General features: G+C 43.4%; 3 protein-coding genes and 1 long non-coding RNA gene across 4 annotated transcripts; 2 read left to right on the top strand and 2 right to left on the bottom strand.

The window, feature by feature from the left end:
- Window positions 1-5: 5 nt before the first annotated feature.
- On the bottom strand, window positions 6-995 carry LOC123472371 (major facilitator superfamily domain-containing protein 8-like). The gene is made up of 4 exons (XM_045173778.1): window positions 878-995; window positions 730-819; window positions 487-647; window positions 6-420 (listed from the first exon to the last, which is right to left on the bottom strand). Exons 1-4 carry the CDS (start codon window positions 993-995, stop codon window positions 229-231), a joined length of 561 nt encoding a protein of 186 aa, XP_045029713.1. The 3' UTR covers window positions 6-228.
- A 1189-nt stretch (window positions 996-2184) lies between these two features.
- Window positions 2185-12377, top strand: LOC116923524 (putative uncharacterized protein DDB_G0271606). The gene is made up of 4 exons (XM_032930016.2): window positions 2185-3104; window positions 3164-4492; window positions 6772-6895; window positions 8098-12377. Exons 1-4 carry the CDS (start codon window positions 2929-2931, stop codon window positions 10696-10698), a joined length of 4230 nt encoding a protein of 1409 aa, XP_032785907.2. The 5' UTR covers window positions 2185-2928; the 3' UTR covers window positions 10699-12377.
- LOC116923608 lies at window positions 11902-12645 on the bottom strand. Its single transcript, XR_004394595.2, has 2 exons — window positions 12510-12645; window positions 11902-12433 (listed from the first exon to the last, which is right to left on the bottom strand). It is a non-coding gene; the product is annotated as an uncharacterized LOC116923608 (long non-coding RNA).
- Window positions 12623-13897, top strand: LOC116923568. The gene is made up of 5 exons (XM_032930063.2): window positions 12623-12987; window positions 13155-13273; window positions 13346-13452; window positions 13552-13684; window positions 13768-13897. Exons 1-5 carry the CDS (start codon window positions 12680-12682, stop codon window positions 13821-13823), a joined length of 723 nt encoding a protein of 240 aa, XP_032785954.2. The 5' UTR covers window positions 12623-12679; the 3' UTR covers window positions 13824-13897.
- The last annotated feature ends 25 nt before the right edge of the window (window positions 13898-13922 follow it).

Genomic DNA, 13922 nt, shown 5'->3' with positions numbered 1-13922 from the left:
CGCACTGCATTTTAACGCATTTATTTCAACATTTGTTTTTAGCGTAGTCGAAAAGAAAAAAACGCTAGCGTCTGATAAGCGTCCAGATAAAACCAACTTCATTTGCATAAGATTAGATAGTATCGTTATTGCCTATACAAGTCAAATACTTTTAAACAATTGATTTTGAATCCGTTTGATGGAGCAAATTCGACTAATTCAAAACCATTTTAGGACCAATTCGGAGAATTACGTGGCGTGTCGGTACGGCACGAGGCGGCCGTACGACGTGGCGAAGATGACGAGGACGACGGACATGACGGTGGTCATGAAAGCGCAAGTGGCCAGCATTCCCCACGCAGCGTACAAACTGGTGACGCAAAGCGGACATAATATGCGTGCCACAGCAGTTCCAGCGCCTAAAAGACCCGTCCAAGTGCCCTGTTTTATAAGTTGATTCATTTTTCTAAAAAAAATTCAGTTGTTCAATAATGAATATGTTGATACCTGCGGATAGGGACCGAGAACTTTGCTAAAAATGACGCTACACATCATAATGGCGAGTGGAACTCCGGTGAATATGAAGAGGTAACCGACAATCAGCTGTTCAGGATGAATGGCCGGTGTTTCGCAACACCAAGGCTGTTTATCGACAGGACATCCAGCTCCTTCTCCCCCCCCCCACACACACATACCAATCGTTTAGGTGAATATTTAAATTATTTTTTTTCATGAAATTTCACTAGTCACCGTCAGTCAATGCTAAAGAGGCGTTGTAACAACTAGGCAAATCATCGCTGCTCGAATATTCCATCGAAGAGAAGCTGACGGTCGTCACCTCTGAAACCGAAAGATTCATGTTCCATCCAATTAAACAATTGAATTAATATTCAAATACCTTGGACCGTTTCATTGATGAATTTCAAAGGCGATAAGGGACCACCGTAAGGATACATGGATATAATTCCCGACATGGCAAAGAGAATTCCGGCTCCCAAGACGACCCTCTCGCCCATTCTACCGAAAGAAAGACAAACAAAATCAACATGGACCCATTGGCGAGCCGACTGTCGTTACTACTTGCGTGACAGCAGTAGTATAACGATGACTAACCTCAACGATGATTCTGCCCTGAGTATCGCCCTGAAACGCGCCAGCAAGGAAGGTTTGGAAAGCAAAAAAAATTGTCATTCTTATTTCTAAAGATCTTCTAATTTTGATCTTTGTTTACAGCACAGAATGTCATAGAAGGCTACTTGTTCATGCTACTTCAACCTCAAAGCTAAAAACTATTTGTCATTATCATGTTGTACCAGATATCATCATCACCCTTTACACATAGACTTGTTATAATAGATATAGACTTCACAGCTATCACACTTTCATCATTCATCTCAAAATCATGGAAGCTTTAAAGGATTGTGAAAGCAACAACAAGATGTGCCAATTTTTCTGTCCTGTTTGTTACAATAATCAGTAAATAATTCTCTTTACCATACTCTAAATGTTCCAAATAAAAATGTATGTCTGAACCACACTTTTTTGGCACTATATCATAATCTTCAAAAAAGGAAAGAAACTTTATAAAGGGCAAAAAAAAATATATTATCAGATACAGCATCCATCAATTTCTTCGTTTCTGTGTGCTGATGAAGAGTACATTGTTTCCACGAATAAAAGCATCACCATATTTGTTCTTTAATTGGCCATTGCTGTATTCCTCAGTTTGTTCGAGGGCAATATTCATGTAACCATCCAAGCACGCCAATACTCCTAAGATTAGAAAAAGAAAATGTCAATAGAAAGTTAGTCTTGAGACCATGCGTTTTATGGATTATCACCTCGATAATCCACTCCATTATTGAGTTTCACTACGACCGGGCGACCAATGATTTGCTTCAAAAACTCGTTCGGTGTTTGTCTAGCACTCATTTTCTTCTTGTTCAGAGGATTATCCGTCAAAAATTTTTCAGGTTGTGCTGAAAGTTCCTTTCACGGCAGTCGGCAAATGTGCGTCTGTTTCGAATCTCACGACACAGTGTGAAATTGAAACACAGGTGACGCTGTTCACGGAAATCATTTAAACTATAGTCCCAAGTTTGCTCATAGGTGTCACTACTAAATTTGGGAAAAAATGGTAACGCGATGACGTGATCGGGTGTAACGTGTTGCCGTTACGTAGCGCTGGCGTCTCAGCTTTTTCCGCCGCCAGCCAAACACAATACATAGAGAGACAGGGGAAATAAGGGGGCGAGAGGAGGAGGAGGCTTTGGCAAACGTTGTTGTGGTGTGCCAGACGATACTTTCCACCCTGGCAGAGAGAGACCGCAGATACTGGATCTCGTGAATCGCACCCTGTTTTTTTTTTCTCCCCTCTATCTTGAGGTTGTTCACGTTCGAACGAGTCGTTGATTCGTCTCATTTCGATCGAGTGCCAAAAGAGTGTAACAATAGATACCAAAAGTTCTGTGAGTGATTAAGTGGGACGCGAGCCACGACGACGTTTCCTCTCGAGAAAAAAAAAGACGTTCCCGAGGCCACAGACGTGTGTGCTGCAGAGAATCGTGAAGTGCGCGGGACTGCCTCAGGTATTTTCGGGTCCCGCGCGTACTATAGTGAGTGTTAACCTTGGAGTACCCATTACGCCCGTCAGAGCCAGAGGGCGTGAGTTTCTAAGAGTGTCTCTCTTTTTCTGTGCCTATGTTTGAGTGGCTGTGAGTTGTTGTGAGAAATTGTGTGTGTTTCACCTTGAAAGTGTTAAGGAGAAGGAAATTTACCTTGAGCCACAGCAGCAAGAGCCTTCAAACTAGTGGCAGTTTGCTGCGTGACTAAATCCTTGGAGAAATAAAACAGTCTGGATGGAGACCGAAACACTAGCTTCACTTTCCTGGCGGAGATGAGTGAAGGAGCCAACAACAATCTGGGTGGTTGTGATCCAATCGTAGAGGGATGGCGGGCCCCAGTCCTGGCTCGCTAGTCAGCTCAGGCCAAAATGGCTCGCTGCATAATGTCCTTTTCTACTTGCCTCAGAATGGCAATGGCAACCAATTTGCCAACGAGGCATGTCACAACCAGCATGGTGGCACTCTCAACCATCTTTCCTATATGCAGACATCTCATAATAGGTATAATGGATGGTGTGTTGCAGCCACGCAGTTTCTCTATAATTTCTATTGTGTTGCAGGTACAGGCCGGATCCTGGTCTGAACAAGGTACACTGCTTCCCGTCAGACAATCCCTATTCCTGTGATAGGGACACTAATGGTTCCTACTGGTCGTACCAGCAGCAGCAGTGGAATCAGTGGAACCAGAATGATTACAATCATTCCGAGAGTTTGGGTTTCAAATCCTGCTGGATGCAACAGCAACAGCAGCAAACAATGCAGCAGAGACAGGCTATACAAAACAACAATCCGAGCTGCATGGGCTTTAATCCTCAGTACAATCACATGCATCAGCAACAACAACAACAACAACTACAGCATTTGCACCAGCAGCAGATTCAGCCACAACAACAGCAGCATTTGCTGCAGCAATCGGGTTACCGGAATAACGTCATGGCGACCGTTACTGTTCAATCGAGTGCTGGTTCGTCGCAATCGTCATTGTCTCGGACACCATCGCGTTGCGATTCCGTTCGGTCAGAGTCGACGTGCGAGTCTCATTGTAGTAGCAGTTTGAGCGGTGGAAGTAGCGCTGCAATCGAAGAAATGACTGGCCAACAACAGTACGGAATGTATCAAAACTTTTCTTCGGTTCAACAACTGCAGCAACAACAACAATCGTATCCGCAGCCGCATCTTCCTCAGCACCAAGAACACGTTCAACAACAAATGCAACCGCAGCAGCAGCAACAACAGTGTTTTTGGCCGTCTAGTCATTACGATGTGCAACAGCAAGAACAACAGCAACAACAAATGGATTACTTCCGTCAACAACAGCAAATGCAGCAGCAGCAACAACATTATTATCGTCAACATCAAGTGATACAACAGCAACAGCAAGTGAATTGTTATTGGCCTCGTGAATCATCGCCAGTGTGCCACCAACCCCAACAACAACAGCAGCAGCAGCAGCAGCAGCAGCATAGACAATTTACGTGTGTCAATCCAGCAGTTCCGGTGGTGGATCACCAACCGATTGTCATCGAAACGCCGGCCTGTTCATCGAGTCCGATTGTTGCCGATACAACAACGTCGATGATATCGTCATCTCCGCTTCCAGTGCCGTCGTCCTCATCGCCACCTGTAACGTCTCATTATAACCATCCAGCTACTCCAGTTGAATCGATGGAATGCGTTTCTGTTCCTCCCCTTGGCTGTGATCCACCTGCCGCGATAACTACGACCGATGAAAGCATAGAATCTTCGTCATCCGTCGATATTCCCAACACGGCACAAACAGCTGACACGAATGCTAATGTGAATACAACAACTATTGTGAGCGTAACAACAACGAGCGTACCAGCCGGTTGGGCCCGTCAAATATCCGCCGGAAGTGTTATCTACGTCAGGTGAGCAACAAACCGCAATATTTTGTCCCCCTCTCTCAGCTTTTTCTTTCTTTCCTGATTTATATAATGGACCCTGATGTGTCTTTTGGCTTAATGAGCTAGCACAACCCACTCTGCCGTCATAATCGATTATTAATCCCCCATTTATTCAAAAACGAGCATGTACGAAAGACTTTATGCGCTGCCATAACCGTCAATTTACATAGGGAAAAGTTTAAGAGGGAGAAAAGGGCTTTTTCCTTGTACATGTGAAACGGGTACAATTGCGTCGCCCAGGACGACGACGGATAACAACAACCAGAAAGTAAAAATGTTTTAATATAAACCCAAGGATGAGGATGCGACGGCGGTTTGATCGATCAATTGACCTCGACTTCATCATCACCAAAGCCCTTTTTTGTTCCCCCATTGTTCGGCTTAGAGGGTCCGCCCAGCATTTTCCTGTTTCTGCCGGCCAGGACCGCTCCCCCTCTCTTTCCTTTGCTCTTGTTTTTCTCCCTCGCCGTTTTCCCTCGCTTAATTTTTGTACCCGTTTGTTATTTGGTTCGAAAAAAAAAACACCCCTGTGGGGAGTCTTTTTCTTTCCTTCCCTTTATAACATACGCTGCACACCTGGCTGACGTCAGAGCCTGTAGGTCTATAAGAGGAAAGATTCGTTGTGGGCCAGACAGCATTTTTTTTTTTTTTTATTTAATTCTCCTGAAAAAAAAAGGGGGCTGCCTTTTGCTGTTTTCATCGTGTGTTCCAGGTGTGGTTTAAACAAGGCACAAGAAAAATGGTGGTCCCTAAGGCTGGGCAGTCCGAAAAGAAAATGGTCTACAATGAAATTACATGAAGAATTGAAGAGGGGGGCCCAGTATTGGAGGGGGGAAATGATGATGGTACCTAGCAAGGAAAGGGAGAAGAAGAAAAATAAAAAAACACATTAAAAAGAAACAAAACAAAAAAATGAGCATTATGTAGGGTAAATTTCTCATTCCAGAACGATTACGACTACCGGCCGCTACTAGCCCGCGCAACCCACCTTTTTCTTCTTTTTTTTTGTTATTATTTTCACCCTCATCATTTCTCATATAGAAACAGCTATGTACACATCAACCCCCTCTAGAAACTACTATCCATCCTCCCTCTGTAGTTCACCTTTTTCCAGTCGCTCTGCATGCAATACCTTGAGTGTGGAGGAATTATTTTTAAAATGCTGCTGCTGTTGCTTCATTTTTTTTTTTTTTTTTCAATTCTCCCCTCTTTATCTATTTCGAGAACCTACTTCGTTTTTATATTTTTCCTTTTTTTTTTTTTTTTGAGGGGTTGTTAAACAAAGAATAACCAACAGTAAAAAAGATATATATATTTTTTTCTATTTGTAAAAAGTGTAACTGGTTTCACACGCTAGTTCTCCTGATTTTTTTTTTTTTTATGTGAATGTGTGTTGAGAAATGGGGGGACGCCAAAGTAAATGCGGAATTCCGTGTGTGACACATAGAAAGAGATACCGGGGGAAAAACAAAACAAAAAACAGAGAGCATCATCGGGGGGGAAAAGTGAATGTTGTCGAGGTATTCCGGATCAACCAATGGGGAAAAGAAAAGAAAAGAAAAGGCAAAATAAAACTAGTCTCCGGAAACAAGGACCGGATTGCGGTGGAAAAGGCAAGAGGATAGATGGTTGTGTATAGGATTAGCTTTTTTTTTTTTTTGTTCTTTCCTTCTTTTTTTTCCCCCTTCATTTTCTTGTTCTTTTCAAAGAATTGGGCTTCCATCCAACATTTAGACGCACAATTCAAAATGTTTTGTGTATGTCTAGATCTTTTTGGGTGGGTTCCTCCCACCCTTTCTCTCCCTTCCGGCTGGGCACCGAATCAATATCTCTCTTCCTTCTTACGACTATGTGTGTGTGTGTGTGTGTGCGCGCGGCCATCGTCGTCGTAAAGCGTCGCCCAGGGAATGCTCAAGACTTGTCTTCCGGATTTATCGATCCGCACCAGAGTCTCCGTCTCCTTTTCTCGTCATCTTCTTTCTTCTTCAGCCTTTTCTTTTTTCTTTTTCTTTCTCTCCCATTTCCTTCCAAAGGGAATTGCTGCTTTTCTCGTTCCCCTTTCTCTCCAGACTCTAGATAATCAACCGAATCAATCCAAAGATGATTACACCAAATGAATGAAATTAGTGGCCGTTAATTTTGTTTAAATCCTTATTGTCCTTTCTTTCTCGCCTTGTTCCGAAAAGAAAGCAAAACGAAACTAATCATTTTGTTTTTTTTGTTTTTAATTCTTTGTTCGTTAGTCCGAGCGGTTGCCGATTGTCGTCACTGAACGACGCGGCCAACTACGTCCAGCGTAACGGCACGTGCAAGTGCGGATTGCCTTGTCCTCTCCGACTGCAGCATGTCTTCAATTTCGATCCGTCGGTGAGTTGTTACTTGTCTTTAGAAAACAAATTAATTAGATTTGCTACGTATTTTTGTTTCATGTTATTATAGTAAACTTTAAACTAGTAAACAAAATATTTAAAAAAAAAGGGAAAAGGAAAAGGAAAAATCTAATAAAATGGTGATGATGATGTTGATCCCCTTGGTCGGACCGGGTTATGCGTTTCTTGGGGTGAGGCTTCTTTCTTTTTCGTTCGGAAACGAATCTTTTGTGATAACGCCGCCTTCTTGGGTTTCAACTCTTCATTCCCGCCATCAATGGAATAAGTATCCAGAAAAAGCTGTCCATTTATTTATTTATTATTGGCTTCGCCATGAGGTTAAGTTTGAACGCGTTGTTGATTTATTTCTTGTTTTCCAAATTCTTATGTGTAGAGTAAAACAAAAAAATTTTCTTTTTTGAATTCTTTTCTCTCCGTCCGCCTATTCTTTTTTCAGTTTTGTAATACAACCAAAAAAGAATGACCATCTCTCACTCTCCTACGTAATATTTTAAAAATAAAAGTTTTTATTTTTATAATCATACGCACAAGTATATTACCATTATTTATCTATCACTCGGGACTCGAAGATTTTTACTTTCTATTTATTTTTCTTCTTTTTGATCCCCGCGGCACCAAGCAACAACCGACCGTAACTAAATAACCGAAATGCGGGGGGAATCATTGATGGCGTCTCACGACGACATTTCGTGATTTCTTTTTGCATTTTTCTTTCAAAGAAAGAAAGGAATCCAAAGAAATAGGAATCTAAAAATAAGTAATCGCACAAACTCGATTTGAGATGGCGCGCGCGCGCTCTGCGTTTTTCCTTTGTTTCCCTTTTTCTTTTTTCTTTTTTTTTCCCCTCTTTTTTTCGTGTGGTGGTGGATGAAGCAAGAAAGAAAAGAAAAAAAAAGGAATAAAACAGATTTGTGCATAGTGGATTGGAAAAAGAATTATTAACTAGCGCACCGCTTTAATAGTGACGCAGAGTGTACTTTTGTTTGGCCATCACGCGCATGCAGCGCGTGCGTGAATGTGTTTTCACGGTCGAACGAAAGAAAAAAAAAAGATGAAAAAGAGAATGAAAAGAACCTCCGGACTTGGCATTTTATTGATCGCTTTTGGATTTTTTTTTTTTTTCGTTTCGTTTCTTTTTTTTTTTTTCTCCCGGTTTGCCTTGTTTTGTGTTGTCTTCAGGTGGCGAGCAGTTCCGAGACGTCACTAGAGGCACGGTCGTCGACGTGCTGCCACAAAAAGCCGCAAGATGCCACCACGGACAAGACGACACTGGCCACCTCAGCGACGACGGTGACGGCGGCGACCAGCAAAGCCGCCGTGAAACGGAAAAAGAGTGGAAATGGAACCAACAGCAAGACGGGCAAGACTTTGAAACCTCTCGCGGTTGTACAGCAACCCGTCCAGCAGCCACACCAACAAGCTTTGCTATTTCGACGATCGCCGTGTCCCAATGTGGACGTCCGGCAAATTCCCCTGGAACAGAATCGTCCGCCTACGGGCAGCCTCTTGCCCCAGACGCGACCGACTCAACCCACGACGGCCAACAACAACGGGCCGACGTTTTTCGAAGATCCCAGCGCCTATTTGGCGCAGCAGACGGTCTTGTTGCAAAGCAGTTTGCAAAACAGTGGCACCTCTTCTGTGGCATCTCCTCCTCCCATTCCGGAATCCTCTCCGGTAGTTGCTGCAGCGCCAACGACGACCGAGACGGCCGAAGCAGAACAGACGCAAGAAGAACTGCTGGGCGATTTGCTTGACTGCATACCTGATTCGATGGAAGAAGTGCTGGACAGGCAAAAGGACGTTGCGGCTGCGGCGGAAGCGGCAGCTCAAGCCGAAAAGGCCGCTAATCTCGTCAAGCAAGCGGCCGCTGCCGCAGCAGTGGCTGCCCGTCAGCAACAACAGCAAACTGCCACCGCGCCGCAACAAGCAACAACAACAACAACACAACAAAAGTCACATAAATTGCCTTCCGTGCCTGTTTCTTTGGCACCCGCTCCAGCACCGATCAGAAGTAAACCTCCTCCGCTGGCCATCCGGCCAGCTACGCCTGCTTCGGCCGCCCGTTCGAGGGCAAGAGCGGCCGAAACGACGTCCAAGAGCACCAAGTCGAGATCGCCGAGAAGGACCCACCATCAACCGATTCAGATCCAGAGCAACGCCAAAGTATTACAGCCTGCCCAGCTGCCGCAACAACAATTGCAACAGCAACAACAACAGCAGCAGCAACAACAGCAACAGCAGCAACAGCAACAGTTTATCCATCAGCAGCAACAACATCAATTCTGGCCGGCTCTTTCGGCTCCAAATATCGGCCCTCTTCGTACGGCCTCGTTCCCGTTCGTTTCCTATCACTCGGCCGTCGGTCCAGCCACGGCCACTCCCATTTTCTCGACGGCGGCCCTGAGGCCCGGTAATCTGCCGATGACTTTCCTGACCTCTGCAGCCACCCATCCTGGCAATCCAGCCCATGCGACTAACGTCTTCAATCAAGCATTGCCCGTGTTGACCACCCGGCCGGCATTAGGGCCGTCTGGTCAGGTAGTCCACGTCCTAACGGCTCCCGGACCGATGTTAGCGGCGGCTCCTTTGGCAACTGAGCCTTCCAACGCTGTTCCTATTTTGACGGTCGGTCCCATGAATACTAGCAATCATCCCAACAACAACAGCAACAACAACAACAACATCAACATGAACAACAGCCGCGGGTTGACTCGTACGGGCAAGAAACGCAAATCGACGCCTCAAACGGTGGCGTCCATCTTGCAACAGGGAGCTCAGTTGGCCGCGATGACTCAGCAACAACTTCATCAGCCTCAGCAACAGCAACAACATCACCATCAGGCGACCACCCTGACGCTGTCGCAGGAGCCGCTCCTTTACAACGTTCAGAATTTCCAACAAATTCAACCGCAACAGACGATCCAAACGTTGGCGTTGATGCCCGACGGCAAGACTTATGTTGTCGTCAATTCTCAGCCGGCCCCTGCGCCTCAGCCAACGCATCAGCAGAATACTGGCGGCCATTGGTTGTTGAGTCCTCGTCCGGCAAATATCGCGCCCGCGGGTCAGCCCGTCAACGTGTTTTGCACGACTCAAACAGGACCGGGAGGAGCGACGACGTTTGTGTTGAACGGAGCCAGCGCGCCGACCCATCAAGTTCTCCAACTTCAAGACGGGACTCTTGTCCAGACAACAACGACGGAACAGCCCAATCTGCTGGCCAATTATGGCGGCTTATTCATTCGCTGTCCGTCAACGCCGAATGGGGCGCAAATTTTCAGCACCACAAGTCCGGCAGCGGCGAACGTCAGGACGATTCCTTTGCCGATCCCTATCGCACCTGGCCGGTCTCCTGGCCGGTCGCCCGATTCCAGTAGTATCCTGACGGATGGATCCATGGTGACGTCATCGTCGACGACGAACACGGGCAATACGTCACTGGTGGCTTGCGGCGAAGCCACTCCGCCTTCACAGACCCCTTCTTTGTCCGCCTCTTCGTCCTCTTCATCGCTGGCCGTCCGGACGGCCCATCCATCGCCTGTCGTCCAAAGTAGTCAAATCGATAGCTGCGTCCAGGAAGTGGAAACGGATCAGCAACATGCCCAGGTGGTGGCGGAAGCTGCTAAATCCAAATCGATCGCTATTGAATTCAACAACAACAACAGCAACAACAACAACAACAACAATAGTACGACCGCGACACTAACGGCAACGGCCGTCCAGCACTGGCTAAAACCGGACATGATCACCAATGCATCACAAATTGTTGCTGGCTGAAATCAAAAGAAAAGGTGTTGTTTTGTTTTGTTTTTTTCTTTTTATGATGCATTTTTATTTGTTGTTCATCACGGAAATTTATTCTAAAATTTCTACAATTATCACACGACAGTTTGGCATAACACAAATATTTGTTTAGGGTTGTGCTTTTTTTTTATTTGCTCGTTTTATATATAGATATATATATATATACACACACTATATATCTAATTTGTCAACTCGATCGTTGTCGCCATTGAGGGCTTCGATTTGGAATAGATTTTTAAAATTATGTAAACCGACGTAATTCAAATGCTCCATCAAATCCCTTTCCTCTGTGGAAACTGAATGGTGGAACATTTGGCTGAGCAGGCCCGCCAGGGAACTTGAATATTGCTGGTAAAAACTCATTGAAGCACACCATCACTATTACCCAACATTAAAGAAATATATATTCATATACATATACAGTAAAATTATATACATAGCCTACCATATACACCCTGTACATATAAGGCCATATTTTTGTTGGTTTTTTTTTTTTTTTTCCCTTTTTCCTTGATCTTTCATTCATTTATCCTTATTCCCGGTGCGTTGATTGAATTAATCTATAAAAAAAAAAATGTTAAAATAAAAAATAAAAATAAAAAAAAATCACATAAAATAAAAACTATCGTAAATATATGTGTATAAATATACAGAATACCAGTACCTTGAAACATTTTTAGCTTTGTTATATCTCCGTCATGAGCCAATCAACAGCTTCTTCTGACTCTTTCTACTCTTCAGCTCCCCCCTCCCGTTTCCCAGTTGCATTTACATACTTATAGCTTTGATATAACTACGTATGTATACTGTATCATATGAAGAGAGAAAAAACGACATCACACAGACGTTCATGTTCACCACACACCCCATACCCATCGTTTGTTGAATATTGTTCTTGGTTGATATCTCGGGGATGCGCTTTTCGTTTCCCATTTCGTCCGTGTGTGTGCGGTTGTGTGTGTATTATATATACATACTACTATACATTGCATTGTGTATTATGAATTGTTTGATGGTTAGTTTAATGTTTGGATATGAACTCGCGAATGTAAAACGATGAAATCGGGATGACTAATAGGGATAGTTTCTTTTTTCAATGACTGCTAAGAAAAAGAATTCAATCTTCTTTTGTTTTCATTTTGGCTTTTGATGTTTGCCATGTTTGTTTTTTTTTTGTATTATTATTATTATTATTATTATTATTAAGTACCAGTATGTGTGTCTGTGTGTGTAATCTCCATTTTGTGTTTCCGTGAGTTTATAAGAAAAAGCAAACAAATAGTGAAACCTGTTTCTGGTTTCACAACAAAAAACAAATTCATAATCATCAGCTGAATGTCGGCTAGCTTTTACAAAAGGAAGATTTAAAAACGAGAAAAAAAAAACTTTGCAAACTGATATACCAGACCGTTTGTATTGCCCCCTCCTGTCGTTGTTTAAGTTGAGTATAAAACGAAAAAAAGCAACAAAAACCGGTTCTCTCATCACACATAGACACACAAATATATACATACACTATGAATATGTATAATTTTTTTTTCTTCTTACGTGTTTTTCCTCAAATCTCGGAAAAGACTGACGTTTTTTGTGGATGATTTTTATTGTTCTCTCAGTTTAACCCTCTCCTCCTCTAATATATATATACATAGACATGTCTTTTCTTTGCCTTTTTTTTTTTTCTTTATTTACCGGGGTGATGATATGTTGTCTGGTTGATACACCAAATACAAAAAAAAAAAAGTTGTTTTAAAAGAACATAAAGAAAAAAGAAATGTAATATTTACTTCAATTTCCCGCATTATTAAAATATTCTGCAGAGGCTTCAATAAAGAGCTGACATTAACCCTTGAGAAAAGGGAAGGGAAGCCCTTCCCCTGCATACAAAATCGACTAACGATCAGTTTGTCGTTTGGGGCTTTTAGTAATTGGAGCTCACACAGTGCGCGTAGCAACCATGTGTTCCAGGTGGTGTTACCTCATCATGGTATTATGCGATGCAGCAAGATTGTTAATGGCGATCGAACCGTGTTTGGGTGGTCGATCGCTGCGAGGATTGACTGAATTATCAGAGCACGATCATACCTCTACAACCACCGTCTCGTGTTGCGACGAAAGCGTCTGTCATGGCGGACTGGCCCTGAAAAATGAAGACAGGGCATCGTTTATTATCAACAACCCCTTTGGCTACTCCAAGCTCAAACACCAATACGCCCAACTTGTTCAATCGAATCATGGCCACGATGCAGCCCAACGCCATAAAAGGTATTTTTCGACGCATACATTCGTGTAGAAATATCTCCTTTCTTCCACCCCAACTGAAGGAAACGCCTTCGTTTTTCTTTTTCTTTTTTACGACTTTGTACAACACTTTAGTCCTCCACCTTCAGATATTTTCTTTCTTATTAATTCCTGCGTGTACATATATGAAGATCTACTAATGGCGGTCGTTGTGTCGAAAACAAAATGGCTTGTCTTCCAATTGAAATTCGTTGCTGTTCTGCCAACATGTCCGTCTTTTTCCCCATTTCAGCCATCTCAGCCTTGACTGGTATGTTTCTCATGAAACGTGAATTTTCGGCCAATCATTTTCATGAGATGGGACGGTGATGTATACTTTCAGGTGAACGGGTGCACGTGATTCAAGCCCCTCCGTTAGTTCTTCAGCCGGTTGTTTTCGGTCGTTGTGAAACAGAACACAGCTCCATTTTAGATGCTGAATGTCATCAGGTAAGAAACGTCGTTTATGGAAACACGTAAAAAAGAATGCAATGAATATTTTGTGGCACAGAAAACGATATTTTCCGATTGTTTATTTTATTACTCAAGGATGTCGTACCGGAAATGATGCACGTCGGTCGAATAAATTCCGATTTCAACGAGTTGGAATTATCTCGAGAACCGGTCATGGTGGAGAGCGGCTGCTCGTGTCGGCTCAATCGCGAACCTCTTGACATTATCGGTCAGTAGACGTGAAATTTATGTTGATTGTATCTCCTTTTACGTGTAAAAGTCGAGTCGTTAAATTTCCCTCACATAAAACAGATGGTACCGACATTGACGAAACGATGGCTTCATTCTTGGATCTTTGGACCGACTGAAATGTTTGAACTTTCACGTTGTAATTCGTTACTTTTTATTTGGGACTAATATACTGTACGCGTTTTGTTCCAAATTTGCTACATCATCTTACCGATTTC

Source organism: Daphnia magna, linkage group LG5 (assembly GCF_020631705.1).
Source record: "Daphnia magna isolate NIES linkage group LG5, ASM2063170v1.1, whole genome shotgun sequence".
Lineage (NCBI taxonomy): Eukaryota > Metazoa > Arthropoda > Branchiopoda > Diplostraca > Daphniidae > Daphnia > Daphnia magna.
This window is presented reverse-complemented; position numbering and strand designations above follow the sequence as displayed.